This window comes from Saccopteryx leptura, chromosome 4 (assembly GCF_036850995.1).
Source record: "Saccopteryx leptura isolate mSacLep1 chromosome 4, mSacLep1_pri_phased_curated, whole genome shotgun sequence".
Lineage (NCBI taxonomy): Eukaryota > Metazoa > Chordata > Mammalia > Chiroptera > Emballonuridae > Saccopteryx > Saccopteryx leptura.
This window is the reverse complement of record NC_089506.1, coordinates 12,730,820-12,746,319: the sequence shown is the minus strand read 5'-3', so window position 1 is coordinate 12,746,319 and position 15,500 is coordinate 12,730,820. Positions and strand designations below refer to the sequence as shown.

Genomic DNA, 15,500 nt, shown 5'->3' with positions numbered 1-15,500 from the left:
ACTGCCAACGCCCACCACCGCGGCAGAGCGTCGCAGCTGGTGGCTGCCCCTGCTCTGAGATGCGTCTCTGCCATGGCCAGCATGTTTCTCATCATAAATACACAGAGCTCCAGTTTCTCCAAAGGACTACACTGCTCACAAAAATGAGGGGGATCAGGGAACGTGCAGATACGCCAGTACTTTCAGCCTTTTGTCTGATGCATTTTCCCCAATGAAATAAATGTTGGTTTTGCATCTCATTTGCATAATTGAACAATTTTGTCTGACTTGTCGTTTGCTTTTCTGATGTTCTTGCTTAATAAAAAAAAAAAAAATCAGGCCCTGGCCAGTTGGCTCAGCGGTAGAGCATCAGTCCGGCATGTGGAAGTCCCAGGTTTGATTCCCAGTCAGGGCAGACAGGAGAAGTGCCCATCTGCTTCTCCACCCCTCCCTTTCTCCTTTCTTTCTATCTCTCTCTTCTCCTCCTGCAGCCAAGGCTCCATTGGAGCAAAGTTGGTCTGGGTGCTGAGGGCAGCTCTGTGGCCTCCGCCTCAGGTGGTAGAATGGCTCCAGCGGCTACAAAGCAACGCCCCTGATGGGCAGAGCATCGCCCCCTGGTGGGCATGCCGGATGGATCCCGGTAGTTCGCATGCGGGAGTCTGACTGCCTCCCCACTTCTAACTTCGGAAAAATACAAAAATACAAAAAAAAAAAAAAATCAAATGCTGCTTTTTTTTTTATCACTTCATATTCATCTTGAAATATCCCTTAATTTTTTTGTGAGCAGTATATTCCACTATCGCTGCAATAGTGAGGACGAGGGTGTGACATTCATACCCAGGGCTCTGGACGCGGTGAGGAAGAAGCTAACGGAGATGGAGCCTTAGCAGTAACGATCTCCCTCAAAGTTAAACAGTCGTACTTTTTAAATAAGAGAGCAAAAGGAGTGCCACCGGAAAAGTAAGATTTCGGGATGTTCTGGGCGAGGACCTGAGCCCAGCAGCTCCGTGGTGGGTCCTCCTGCCGCAGGAGCCGCACGCGGCCCCGGGAGGCGCTCCACGCGGCCCCGGGCTTCCGCGGCTCACGTCCCAGAGGACGTTAGGCGGGCGCATCCCCGGCAGGCTCTGGTCCCTCTGATTTTCATATGATGTTTATCCACCAGGTTTTGGCCTCAGATTTGGAATAGCAGGCTTTTCTTGTCAAAAAATTCAATTCTCTGTATTAGATCTATTGCATAGCTTAACTCTCTACCTTTATTTCCTTCTCAGCCCCCTTTCAGTTCCCAACCAAAGGGACCGAAGAACTTTGGAAACTGTGGCTGAACGTGACTCTTGGGCTAGCACTGAAAACTGAGAGTGTGGTGAACACTATTTCTGGTCTTTACTTATTTGTTGGGTTTTTTTAATTATTTTTTTTTTAGTTGAATCTTAGTTACTCAGTGAATTACTTACTGAAAGATTCAAATAAATCGGCCCACTTAAGATTTCTGTGGCTCACAACCGTGGGGAGGTGTCAGTATGATGATGTTATCTGGCTGAAATACTCCTCATGCTAGCGAGTAGAATTCCCTATAACTCAGATAGAAATCTCCCTTGCAGGCTACCCTCGTGCATTGATTAGAAAGGCAGCCTAGTGAATTTACTGAGGTGGACAGAAAACACTGTTTAAAAATAGGCGTGGAAAATCAGCTTGTCATCCAGCTTCTAACTAATGGATACTAAATATGAAAGGGATACAACAAGGAATTGTTATGTGGATTCTCTAACTGAATGAAATTTATGAATGAGCTACATCTTCTTCTAGAGGAAATTCTACCTAACAGTGGACAGACACGTAGCCAATTTGTGAATGCTGTCTCCTCACGACAACCTTTACCTTCTTCCATGACAAAGCACTTAAAGAAATGCAAATAAGCTTATTTTCAAGAAATACATCCCTTCATAAATTCTGTATTCTGCACCCAAAATTAGAGATAAAACGTATTCTGTGGAGAGACTGGTTCAACTATTCCATGACTATGTCTGTTCCTTTGACCCCAAACACAGAAAAAACTTGCCATGTTATGCGGTGGTAGGTTCCCGAGTTAGAACCATCAAGCTACGCTCCAGGTCTCCGTAGCAACTATCTCTGCAGCACTAAAGCTTCCCCTCAGCGGAGGCCCAGGGGACGAGAGGCAATGCAAAGCGTTGGAAACTGCTGTAAGAAAAGCATTAAGTGGGCAGAGTCCGTATACCGTAATAAGAAACAGTAGGACATAAGGTCCAGGCAAATAAACCACACCTTTCTCTGTTTAAGTGCTGGTTGTGAACTTCTACCATCGATTACAGACCTTCTGTTCTGCTTATATGGTATCCACTGTTAGGAATTCAAGAGGAGAAAAAAGAAGAGTAGAAGAAACAGAAAGAAAAGGATATACAAGATGACTGGTAACTAAGATGTGATCTGGAAAACGCTTAGCGAGAGTTATTTCTTAAGAAAAGTCACTTAATAGGCCAGTAGTTTTCAGACTGAGTGCCATGCTCCTCGAGGTCTGTTAGGGATCCTCCAGGGACGGGCAGCAGAGATCTGCGACCCCAGGTCTCTCACCCACTTTAACCAGAGGGTCAGCTCTGTGGTCAGTTTAGATATTGGACATCCATACATGTTAACTTGAAAAAAAGGTGACATGGTCATCATCATCATCATCATAATAAAGAACTAGCCCTTTAAGAAATAACAGAGACCTGATATGTGACAGATTAACGATTCCCAATTCTAATTTTGCAGTGCTCTGTCCTCAAATTATCTATAGATACAGTGAAATGATCACAGCAGAACTAATTATAATTCTTAATAATTAAAACAAGTATAGAAAGCACATCATCCCATCTGGATACTTGTTAAAATGATCAATATTGTGAAATCTTGGGAATCACAGCTAAGGAGAAATGTGAGTCTCTCCATCGTATGTATTTCTGCATCTCAGAGTCACCAATCTGGAGTAGAATATAGGAGAAGAATGAGGTCCCGAGCTGCTCTTTGAGGAGAAGGAAGGAAGAGTCAAGGAGGAAAAAACAAAAACAGATTCTCTTTTGCTTCCTCGACCCCTGAACCACTTCAGTGTGCAGAACGCGGCCATCGGGCTCACACACTCTCAACTCTTGTCAACCCTTCGCTGAATGACCAAAAAGAGGGAACTACGATTAGAGGACTCTCTGATTAGGTTGTATGAGTTTGGCAGGATGAGAAAGAACAGTGTGGGCACAGGCTTTGACCTAACAGAACAGAGTCCTCCAATCTTTCTGTGGGAGGAATAAGGCCCACTTCTCTGTAGACACGTGAGTATATGAGCACAGGGGCGGGCCACACAGAAAGTAGGGTTAAATGGCAACAAGCTTCTAGATCCACTGGTAAGGTGTTGAGATCTGCTTTTATAGTTGATCCCTGAAGAACATGGGTTTAGGAATGTTGACCCACCTCCCCTGCACAGTTAAAAATCTGCACATAATCTTTGACTCCCCCCAAAACTTAACTATTAATAGCCTACTGTTGAACGGAAACATTCATTATTGATAACATAAACAGTCAAGTAACACTTATTTGCATGTTATATGTAGTATACTGTATTCTTACCATTATCTCAGCTAGAGGACATAAAATGTTATTAAGAAAATCGTAAGGAAAATACATTCACAGTATTTGTCGAAAAAAAATCTGCCCTAACTTGACCTGCACAGTTCAAACCCATGTTGTTCAAGAGTCAACTGTATGTCCTCATTACAGAGGCCACTGTCCTGAGTCAATCAAGTTTTTCTCTACCCCACCCCATCCCCAACTAACGACTCCTTCTGCTCAACTTCTGAAGGACTTAAAACAAAACAATCCTTTTCTTTATCAGCACGGTGGCATATATAAACATAGAAGAAAAAAAAAATCCTGGGAAATGTTGGTCTTAGTTAGATTGGACTGATGCAAGTTTGAGGAAAGGAGCCAACAACCCACCAGTCCAGATTGGTGATCTCTACAGCTGCAGAAACATTTGTTTCAAGTCCTGAAAAAGAAGTCAGAAACAGGTTGTTAACAATAATAACTCCCACAACGCTTAACCCTCATTCACAGAACTGAGACCGTGAAACCGGAAGCGTTTCAAGTTATTTGCATAAAAGCCCCAGGCCCCGGCAGGTGTGTGTGTGTGCAGTGCCGCCTCTCCCTACCGTGGGGAGTTGAATCCACTGTCCACAGTGATGCTGCTGCTGTCCATGCTGTCCAGGCGTGCCGAGTGGGTGGTCCTCTGGTGGCTGCTGCTGTCGGTTTCTTTGGGGGCCAGGAGGGTGAGGTTCTTCTCAAATTTCCTCTGCAAGTCTCTTTCCTTCTCCCTCTCGAGGAGCCACTGCATGGTGCCGACGTCATCTCTGTTTTTCTCCTCCTCGGTGTTTTTGTTCGCCCCTTCCTCCGAGTCGTCATCATCAGAGACGTTGTAATAGTCAAACGAGGCTTCCTGGTTCCCTCCGGACTCCTGCTGACGCTGGAGGGCCGGCAGGACTTGTGCCGCCGAGGTCCCTAGGGACGGCTCCAGCTTCTCACAGCGGCTGGGCAGTATGTCCACAGGTGTCTTCGGGTGAGATTTGAGGAGGGACAGGCTGGATTTGTGATAGCTGTTTACAGACAAGGTGCTGTGAAGAGGTTTGAACAGTGTGTCTTTGCTGAAGATCTCTTTCCTCTTGTCCAGGCTGCTGGGTTCAGCGCTGTGATGCTGGATGAGGCGTCCATTGGCAACCCCGTCGGCCGCGGAGCCCGAAGCAGCCGGGCCCCCGCCTGGCCCCTTTGGCGACTCCTCCTTGTGCCCTACAGGCTCCCTGGAGGAAAGCGGGGTCTGCCTGTCAGACAGAGGCAGCTTCTTCACCCCTTCTGCCAGGGTCAGAGTGTCATGGTCCTCTTTGTTCTTTCCCAGAGGCGACGGCGCCGTGAGCACCGTCTCGCCGGAGGTATTGCACTGGAAATAGTCATCGGCAGCTGCTTTTGCTGGACAAGAGTTGAGTTCGCCGTAGGACGGCACACTCTCGGGCGGTTTGCCCGGCTCCAAGAGGCCACAAGCACTGGAAGGTTCCTTGCCGCCACCGACTATTTCTGGAATGCACACCTCTTTATAGCTTGTGGACAAAATGTGAGCCCTTGGATGACCCGTGGCCTGTGCGGGCCTTAGCGTGCTGTCGTCGATGTAGGACTGGATGGGAGTCGGGTCGTCCTGGCTGCAGCCTTCGGCCAGGTCATCAGGCGTCCCCAGAGAGGACGCGCCCAGCGGGCCTTTGGAGTTGTCCATGGACCTGGACCTCTCCTTGGCTTTGTTGGACCTCTCGTTCCTGGACCGTCGGTCCTGGGTATGGCTGTGGCTTCGGTGCACTTTTGAGTGGGAGCTCCCGCGGGAAGGTTCAGGAAAAGGCATCTCAGTTCTCCTTTTGGCCAGCTCCCCGGACACATCCCACTCCGGCGTCATGGGGAAATGGGGCTCGAGCACGCTGGCGTTGCTGTGCATAATGAAGTTCTCCCCTTTGTGCTCGATGATGAAGCAGCCCTCCCTGGGGGCCCTCGTCAGAGGGTCGCAAAAGTCATACTCCCTGTCACCCGGGACTTCCAGATGCGAACCGTCGGACGGGTCTCCCTTGGAGACGCGCGTCTTGCTGTGGGACCGAGACTTCCCGTGGGACTTCCGATGCGTCCTGCTCTTTTTACTCCTCCCGCTGTGGTGGGCAGAGGACCCCGCTTTGCTCCGATGCGCCTTCTCCTCCTCGAGCTTCTTCATGAGCGCCGTGTGCCGCATGACGTTCTCCACGGTCAGGTCCGGGTTGATCCGCCGGATGATCTCCATCTCCACCTCCCGCGGGATGGTCGTGGGCGTGTCCTCGTCCCGCAGCGGCCACTCCTCGGGGGGGAACTGGGCGGAGAAATTGGCGAGCTGCTTGGTCTTGTCCTTTTTGAAACTGAGCCGGAAGAGCTTGAGCCCAAACTTCTTGGACTGCTTCTCGCCGTCCTTGGTCGGTTTCGAGAGAGTTTCTGTCTTGTAAGAAAAGTTGACGGTACTTTTGCTCTTTTCGGTGGGCGGCACCTGGCAGAGGGACGGGGGGCAGTAGGGGTCTTTGCAGTCCTTGGCGGGCTTCCTCTGCAGGGTGGAGGCGTGCAAGCTGTGCGCGTCTTCCCTGCAGCAGTGGCAAGAGTCGCAGTGGTTCCGGGGCAAGGTCCTCTCCCTGACGCAGCCCGAGGCGGAGGGCGTTATGGTGCCGGGCTGCGGGGAGGTGCACTGAGACCGGTCAGGTATCCGCTCATCCAAATGGTACCATTTGCTGTTAGTTCTTATGAGGGAAGGCGTTATGAAGTACGTCTGGGGGGTCACGATGAAATAGCCGTCCGGGGTCGGGTAGATCTTCCTCTCCCGCACCAGCGTGTTCAGCGTGTGCCGCAGGATCTCTTGGCTGGGGGTGGGGACACCTGGAACCGAGAGAACACGCCCGTGAGGACGAAGAAAGAACACGCCCCGCCCTCGTTTCTCAGCGTCCGCTGCGGACTGGACGTTTGTGTCCCCCCTTCCCACCAACCGAGACCCATGGAGTCTTGCCCCCAGTCCTTACTACGATGCCATGAGGAGGTGGGACCTTAAGGTGTAGACGGGGTCATGAGGGTGGAGGCCTCGCGATGTGACATTCTAAGAAGAAGGGACAGAGCCCTCTCTGTGTAATGTGAGGACACAGCTGTCTACCAACCAGGAAGAGGTTCCTCGCGAGACCTCCCATGGGCGGGCGCCTTGATCTTGGACGGACCTCCCAGCCTCCAGAACTGTGACAAATTTAAGTGTCTGTCATTGAAGATACCCCACCTACGGTATCTCGTTACAGCAGCCTGAACTAAGACAAAATCTTGTTCATTTGGCCAAGCTTCGAAAAGTATTGTCACATATCAAGTAAACAGCCTTTGAAGGTGTTCATTAAGTTTTAGTGGGAATTCTAGTTTTCTCCGATGACTCTTGGGAGTATATTACCATCGACAGAATGGGAGAATATGAGAGCTGGGAAGAGAGAGAGGGAAGTTAGATGAAGTTAGGTTGTTACTGTTGCTACAAACCTTTACTGAACTGAATCATTAAAGACAGAATATTTTTAAATGAGGGAAGAAATAAAAAATGTTTTACATGATACGATATAAATGAACAAAGAAGACTTTTTCAATAAAATCATCTAGGGAAATAGGGTTAAGTAGCCATCTTGGTATTGAAAAACAAATCTAAAATACATAGAGGCTACCACATCTACTTGGAACTGTTCTAAACATTTTTTAAAGATTTAGTTTACTTAACGAACTGAATTTTATAAATTAGATAAAAGGGCAACGGGACTTGACCATTGTTTATGATGTAGCACTCTCCAATTCTGAAATCATCACCTTCAATTATGAATGTGATTATAGCCCTGGTGGATTTCAGGTCAGATCCTTCCTCTTCTTGGCATAAGTTGCAGGAAGAAGGTGATTTTCCCAACTCATAACCAGAAAGCCCTAAGAAATACACTCATGCCAGGTTAGAAATTTCCCAGGGAAATCAGATACTCTTTTGTACAGGAACCAAAACTGTTTTCAAAGGGTTTCGTGGGCATGTTCATGCCCCGTCTACCTTAAGACACAGAATTAGGAGTACGCATATTTAAGAAAGTATAAATTCTCCGGGCTGTAGTGTATTTACTTTATTTCCTGAGTGTTCTCCATTCCTCGTGGCCAGGCACATGAAGGGTGACGATATTATAAGATGGACCTGAATGATATGAAGTCACGCATCACTGCACTATAGGAATACAGGCTGAGAAATGTATTGTTAGGCGTTTTCGTCATCATGAGAACATTGCCGCCTGCACTTACACAAACTTAGATGGCACAGCCTACTACACACCCCAGCTGTATGGTCTAGCTTATTGCTCCCAGGATACAAACCTGTACAACATGTTACTGTACTGAATACTGTAACTGTCACACTGCTAAGTATTTGTCTCTCTAAACATAGAGAAGGGCCTGACCAGGCGGCAGGCGCAGTGGATAGAGCGTCGGACTGGGATGCAGAGGAGCAGGTTTGAGACCCCGAGGTCGTCAGCTTGAGTGCAGGCTCATCTGATTTGAGCAAAAAGATCACCAGCTTGGACCCAAGGTCATTGGCTAGAGCAAGGGGTCACTCGGTCTGCTGAAGGCCCGCGGTCAAGGCACATATGAGAAGGCAATCAATGAACAATTAAGGTGTCACAACGGCAATGAAAAACTGATGATTGATGCTTCTCATCTCTCTCTGTTCCTGCCTGTCTGTCCCTATCTATCCCTCTCTCTGACTCTCTCTCTGTCCCTGTAAAAAACAACAACAACAAAAAACTCCAAAAAACCCCCCAAAACATAGAGAAGGTACAGTAAAAATATGGTATAAAAAATAAAAAAATAAAACTAGATAGAAGGTGACGGAGGACAATCTGACTTTGGGTGATGGGTATGCAACATAATTGAATGACAAGATAACCTGGACATGTTTTCTTTAAATATATGTACCCTGATTTATTGATGTCACCCCATTAAAATTAATAAAAATTTATTTATAAAAATAAAAAAATAAAAAATAAATAAAAAATGGGGAGGGGTTTGGAGGATTAGGTAAAAGAGAGAGGAGGTTGGGGGAATGGATGGAAAAAAATGAAGGGATTAAGAAGTGCAAATTAGTAGCTGCAGAGTAGTCACGGGGATGTCAAGTTCAGCATAGGAATACAGCCGATAATATAGTGATAACCATGTAGGGTGTCAGATGGGTACTACATTTATTGGGCTGATCACTTAGTTAGTTATATAATGTCCAATCACTGGGTTACATACCTGAAACTAGTATATATTGTATGTCAACTGTAATTGAAAAATAAAAAAAATTATTAAAATAAATAAAAAACGATCCATCTGTCTACACTTACCTTGAATGGAGCTTACAGGACTCGACGTTGCTCTGGGTGAGTCAGTGGTGAGTGAGTGTGAGGGCCTAGGACAGTGGTCAGCAAACTCATAGTCAACAGAGCCAAATATCAACAGTACAACAATTGAAATTTCTTTTGAGGGCCAAATTTTTTAAACTTAAACTATATAGGTAGGGACATTCCTTATCGAGGTAGTGCCCACACGTGGTCTTCTGAGGAAGAGCCACACTCAAGGGGCCAAAGAGCTGCATGTGGCTCCCGAGCCACAGTTTGCCGACCAGGGGCCTAGGGCATTGCTGCACCCCACTGTGGATGTTATAACACCGCCAGCCTCCCCCCACCCCACTTCCTTCCAAGCGGGTCAGAATCAGAGCCTGGAAGCCATTAGCGCTGCTCCGTGGACAGGGCTGGGGCCAGGACTGACTGGGCGGACCAGGGAGAAGCTGGCTGGGGCGTGGCTCACACCGAGTGGCGCTCAGGGGGGAGAGGAAGGGGCTGCGGGTCAGCAGCAAGGGGAAAGCACAATGGAGAGATAAAGGGCCAGAGGGGATGGCCGTGTGGCGTGGCTGCTGCATGTTGAAGCAGGGGTCAGAGCAAGGAACTCTGTGCTACTCATAAAAAAAGGGGTACAGGGGGCGTTTAACACGAAGATGGTGTAGAACTGAGTACTCAGTATTTTGACTTTGGAAATTTGCTTTTGGTCCCATCGGCCCTATCTGACAGAAAAGGCTCTCTGGCACGGAACTGACGGAGGAAAGAAAACTTACCTATGCTTTATATCACCACTACCTGAAAATACTTCTAAAGTCCAGGGACAGGCTGGCCCCACAGGAAAGCTACCCCCCCCCCACACACACACACAGGAAAACTTCCATAGAGTGGCAGTGGAATGTCACTAGGGAAGGTCGCTCCCGTGAACCTGCGTCCTTTACGCAGGACCTCAGGTCCTCAACACAGAATGTACAGCAATGTTCTCTGAAGACCGTCAGGCTAGGTCTGGGAGGGTGTCGGGACCTCTGTGTGTGCAGCGCTTGGGGGCACGGGCTGTCCTGTGCCGGAACAGGTCCGCGGATGACTGACTGGGGTGTAATAACCCGTGCGCTCAGAACTGAGGGGCTGGAGTGACAGGGAGTCTGCTGCCAAGCCCCACAGGCACTGATCCCGTCGGAGAAAAAGAATTCCTCCTGAAACACACACCCTACTCTTCCCACCATCCATTTCTTACAGGAAATTCAGCTTCATTATAATCTTACGGGAACACCATCCTATACACGGTCTGTCGTTGACCAAAATGTCATACGAGGTGCTTGACAGTAATTTGGGAACAGGTCAGGTTGACTTAAGCTGCCAAAATTCAACCATGTCTGACCCACAAAAATGACAATTCCGGTGGAGACCGAAGGCTTGGGCTCCAGGGCCAAACTGTGGATGGAAACCCATCACTGTTAATCAATGTTATGGGTTGAATCACACCCCCACCCTCTGCCATTCATATGCTGATGTCCTAACCCTCAGAATGGGACCTTATTTGGAGATAAGTTCTTTACAGAGATAATCAAGTTAAAATGAGGTCATTAGGCGGGCCCTAATCCAATATGACCGGCCCACCATGTGAAGGGAAATGTGAACATAGAGAAAGGCATAGAGCAGGGGTCCCCAAACTACGGGCCCGCGGGCCACATGCAGCCCCCTGAGGCCATTTATCCGGGCCCCGCTGCACTTCCGGAAGGGGCACCTCTTTCATTGGTGGTCAACGAAAGGAGCACATTGACCATCTCATTAGCCAAAAGCAGGCCCATAGTTCCCATTGAAATACTGGTCAGTTTCTTGATTTAAATTTACTTGTTTTTTATTTTAAATATTGTATTTGTTCCCGTTTTGTTTTTTTTACTTTAAAATAAGATATGTGCAGTGTGCATAGGGATTTGTTCATAGTTTTTTTTATAGTCCGGCCCTCCAACGGTCTGAGAGACAGTGAACTGGCCCCCTGTGTAAAAAGTTTGGGGACCCCTGGCATAGAGAGAAGACCATGAGGAGAGGCTCTGGGAGAAGAGAGCCAGCTCCTGGCCCAGCAGACAGTCCTGGAACGGGTGCATCCCTCACAGCCTCCAGGCACAACCAAGCAACTCCACTAACACCTCAATTTTGGACTTCTAGCCTCCAGAACTGTACGACAAGACAATACGTCTCTGTAGTTTAAACCACCTGCACTATGTTACGGCTGCCTTAGAAAACCACTATAGCTGGTTATCACCCCAGGCAACTTATTTAACTTCTCTGAGCCTCTACTTACTATCATCAAAATGTGGATCATAATAGCACCTACCGGCATAGGGTTGTTTGTGAGTTGAACGTATGTACATCAGTACCTGACACAGTGAGTTCTCCATACATATTCGCTATCCGTAGTCTCAGCTTTGGGTCAGGGCCCAGGGAGATCTAAATCACCTTCAAAGTACATTGGATACAACCTAGAACAGCTCAGTGAGCTGAGAAGTTCAGGCTGGCCCGATCCTTCCAAAACTAGGAAGGTGAGCCTGGGACGCACTCTAACAGCCTGAAGTTCTCAAGGGAACACAGAGGCCGTAACTATGAGGTAACGCACACCCCGTTGTGTTGCCATCTTCAGAAGGCATCCTTAGGGACCAAGGTGGAAAAGGTAGAAATGCCCATGAAGAATGCATCATTTAATATAACTGCTTAATTTCTGACTGCAGGCTTTTCTTTTCGTCTGGGCTCAACTCTTGAGAAACACACACACACACACACACACACACACACACGTTTCTATGCAAATGATTGCAAGGCAGGCAGGAATGAAGTTTTGTGTGTGTGTGTGTGGGGGGGGGTTTTCTCAAATTTTATGAGAGTTTCTGAATTGAAATAGTAATATAACCCAAACCAGATCTGTGCAATTCTTGAGATCCGGCATAAAACAAAACACACAGCATAAAACAAAAACAGCATTCAAAAAAGCTGCTGTTGAACCCTCCTGACAACCAGGGCCTTTCTGGTGAACAACTTCCGGGGCCACAATTCCCACAGAGCTCCGTGCCTGAGAGGAGACACTGCTTCCCCTGCGGCCTCAGGACTGGCGCCCCCTGCAGTTGTGCAGCACAGCAATCCTGGTGACACGCCCACATCTAAAACTGACTGCATCTTACAGGAGAGCATATATTCAGTCGGTGTTAAAAGAGAAAAAGGATTTTCAAATTTATGATTGAGTGTACTATGCTGCTATATTAATCTATAAAAAATAGCTATTACTGTAAAACAAAAATTTAACTGTATTCTAGAATTTGCTGATTGTAGGCCTTCCAAGTGATGGTCTTAGAACCCTTACAAAATTAGAGAATCGTGACGACAATGTAATCATTCCTTACCATTAAGAACAAGCTCTCTATTCCCAAATGAAAGAATAGGAAAGAATTTCCATAGAGAATTTCTATTTAAAGTTTTTATGTCTTGAATTTACAAGTATATGAATCAAAAACTGTTTTATTTGAATAAAGAAAAAACTAGGAATATTCCCTTTTAAAACTATTTTTCCTACTTCTACTCATGCATTTTCAAAAGCTTCGACTAAAAGTCAGTGATATGGATGATGATCATTTTATTTGCAAGTCCTAGTTTAGTGACTGCTATTTTCAATTGTCTATCTAAGGTTCCACTAGAAATCTGTAGGGGTCACCTGAAAGAGACAGGGTTGTGATGTATATTTTTTAACATTTGCATGTCCTATCAATTCCAGATTCCACTCTGAAAGTTCACTGGAATTTGGACTTTTAGAGCTTCGAGGACAAAGATAAGTTTTCCGTCCAAGCTGACCCCTCTCTTACCTGACTACCAAAAGGAAAAGGGTTTGCCTGGAAGTTAATAAAGAAAGACAAATAATCCGACAGTGAAGAACATTCAGAGATCATGATATGCTATGAAACGTAAGTTAGTTTATAGGTTGCAAGAGTGGGTTCCTGTCAGAGTTTTTAGACAGTACTTGTAATTTCACACATATTAACTGGAAAACTGAAAGAAGGAAAAATCACTAGAGTGGGGGGGGGGGCGGGACTCGATATGGTAAATTACTACTTACTCAGAAACAGTCTGTCTGCCTTCTCCCCAGGACCGGGTGCGTTTCCCCACCCCCTGACTTTGAGTTTGGCCAATGAAATGTTAGTGGGCGTGGCATGACCAAAAGGTGGAAGAGCCCTGGCACAACCGGGCAGACTCTGGATGCACAGAATAAGACTCTGCTTGCCCCCTTTTCCAGAGAGGATGGGGCACAGGTGGAGCAGGGCCAGCTGGCTAGGACCTGCCTGAATCAGCTGAGTGCTGGAGAAGCCACAGACGCAGGAGCTAAGTAAATGTTTACCGTTGCCTGGCTCTCAGGTTCTGCGATTGTTTGTAGCAAAAGGCAACTGATTTAGCCAACTAATGTCTCTTCTCGGTTGAATGAAAAGGTGGGGGGGGGGGCGTTTGTGTGTCGTGTAAGCTCTATGTCAACCTAGGTATAGGTTGCCTCCAAACCAAGCTGGCAAACTGGCGGCCCAATCATGCGTTTTTATCTGACTTGTGTGTCACTGGCATCCACGTATTAAAATGTACACGGCACACAACTGCCAATACGGAGGGTAATCTAGAGGTGCCCCCGAAAATTGAATTTCCAGATTCTCCTGAAAAATGAGAGAAGATGTGGCAAGTCTGGCAAGGTCCTCTTCTTTGGGGGGAAAGAGAATAGCACCTGCAGCTGAGCCGTGCGTGGGCAGCGTCTCTCGAGACGGGGCATGCGGGCTTCAAGCTCATCACCACCCCCACTGCTCCCAGCACCAGAGGCATCGAATGCCGTTCACGCAGCAGCTGGGCTACTGTCTTCTTTTTATAACAGCTAAGAGAAAACACTTTATTTTTTCTTTTACGATGAGCTCTTAACTAACTTACCAATTATCATATTCTTAAAACTCATCGGGCCGTGACCTAAGCGTGCAAGGTATGCTTATTTTTCCATCACGCTCTCTGTAGTCGAATCCCTTAGGGTTAAAGTTTCAGTTGCTTCTGACTCGCTCTGCGTGAATCACGATGCTGGTGTATTTAACGAAAGTGGTGTTGCAGAGGTAGAACGGAATCTCGGCGCTTTCCGCCCGAATTCCTCACGGATCCCTATTGAATTTCCTTTTTCTCAGTGCCCATTAAAAAATACATTACAGCTGAAGAAGGCAAATTATTTTTGAAGTTACATGGGTGCCTTTATGTTTAATTACAAAACTAAAGAAAAGTTTCTGGTCAGTTTTGGCAAAGATTTTTTTTTTTTAAACAGGAGAGGAACTGTCCATTCGCAGTTCCGGCACAGCCAGGGCGCACATCCGTCTGGAAAGTGCAACATGCTTCTCCTGTTACCTGGGAAACACGTGGTCAGGTGCTCCATCAGGGCTTCTTGGGTGACAGGTTTTCGTGCCGAGTTCATTGCGGAGATGGCCAAGCAGAGGATTTCCCCGAGTGGAATGAACTGAGACTGACTGATGGGAGACATACTGATTGGTGATACATCACCTGCAGAAAGACAATTTTCAAGTGAGCGGCTCATCAGGAGACCCAGCCATCTGTCACACGCACAGCCTCGCACATACACTCCCCTCCCGTGACTCTGACCTAGCCCCTGTATTACGGGTCCGGTTGTGTTGTTCACACAACCACGGCCCACCCACTTGGGTGGAAAGAGTTCCACAGAACAGGGGAAGCACCTCGACAAACAAAAACCCACCTTGCAAACCTGAGCACTCTTTTCAATAGACACATTATAAAAGGCTTGCAACAAGGAGACTGGGAGAAATAGCCTCCGTTTTTTACTAACTTGGGGCTGATTTACGTATTAACTGCCATCTACATCTCCGCAGGTGCACTGTGGCAACTTGAGAATTCATTCATTCAAATGGTATGTGCCCTTTATGGTCAGGTATCTGCTGGGGACTTGGGGACACGCATAAGGCTCCTTCCCCAAAGCATCTCTGCCCTCAAGGAGTTTCTATTCAAGCAGAGGAGAAAGACAAGCAGAGACCAAAGTTCACGGTGCCCCAGAGAAGGCTGAACACCAGCTCTGGAGCAGAGAGGGAGGTGGGGCTGGGGCTGAGACGCAGGGAGTGAGAGGAGGTTTCTGGAGCATAAGGACCTGCAGCCCGAATCCAGTGCCGGAGGCGGAGTGTGGCCGGTGGCTGAGAAGGGGCGTGATGAAGGGGGTGGTGGGACCAGCCAGCAGGTGTCCCTGGGGAGTGGTAGAGAAGGCCCGCAAGGATGCAGGCACAGCGGCAGGTAAGACCTGAGTGCTCACGAGGGATGGGGAGCCATGGAGGGAATTTAAGAAGTGACAAAGTCAGGTGGGAAATCAGAATGACGGCTGTAGGCCGCCTAAAGAATGGGCCAATAGGCGGAGGAGCAGGAAAGGGTAGGTTACACCCGCGAGGGGCGGGGCCTCCCACCTGTTTGCATCTACCAAGAGCAGTGGAGGCCAGAGACCCCGCAGCTGGGGGCTAACTGCGGCTCTGAAGGAGGGGCCCACCCCCCACCCCCCACCCC

General features: G+C 47.7%; 1 protein-coding gene across 10 annotated transcripts in view; it reads right to left on the bottom strand.

The window, feature by feature from the left end:
- The window catches only part of STOX2 (storkhead box 2), a 222,565-nt gene that overhangs the window by 8,483 nt on the left and 198,582 nt on the right, over positions 1–15,500 (bottom strand). For 9 of the 10 annotated variants that reach the window (XM_066380144.1, XM_066380145.1, XM_066380150.1 and 6 more), the window contains 2 exons: positions 14,328–14,480; positions 4,173–6,441 (listed from right to left, as the gene is read on the bottom strand). In XM_066380144.1, coding sequence (XP_066236241.1) covers positions 4,173–6,441; positions 14,328–14,480 — 2,422 coding nt within the window. Of the gene's footprint in view, positions 1–3,960; positions 4,010–4,172; positions 6,442–14,327; positions 14,481–15,500 lie in introns of all 10 variants that reach the window. The other variant, XM_066380147.1, reaches the window with a different exon arrangement.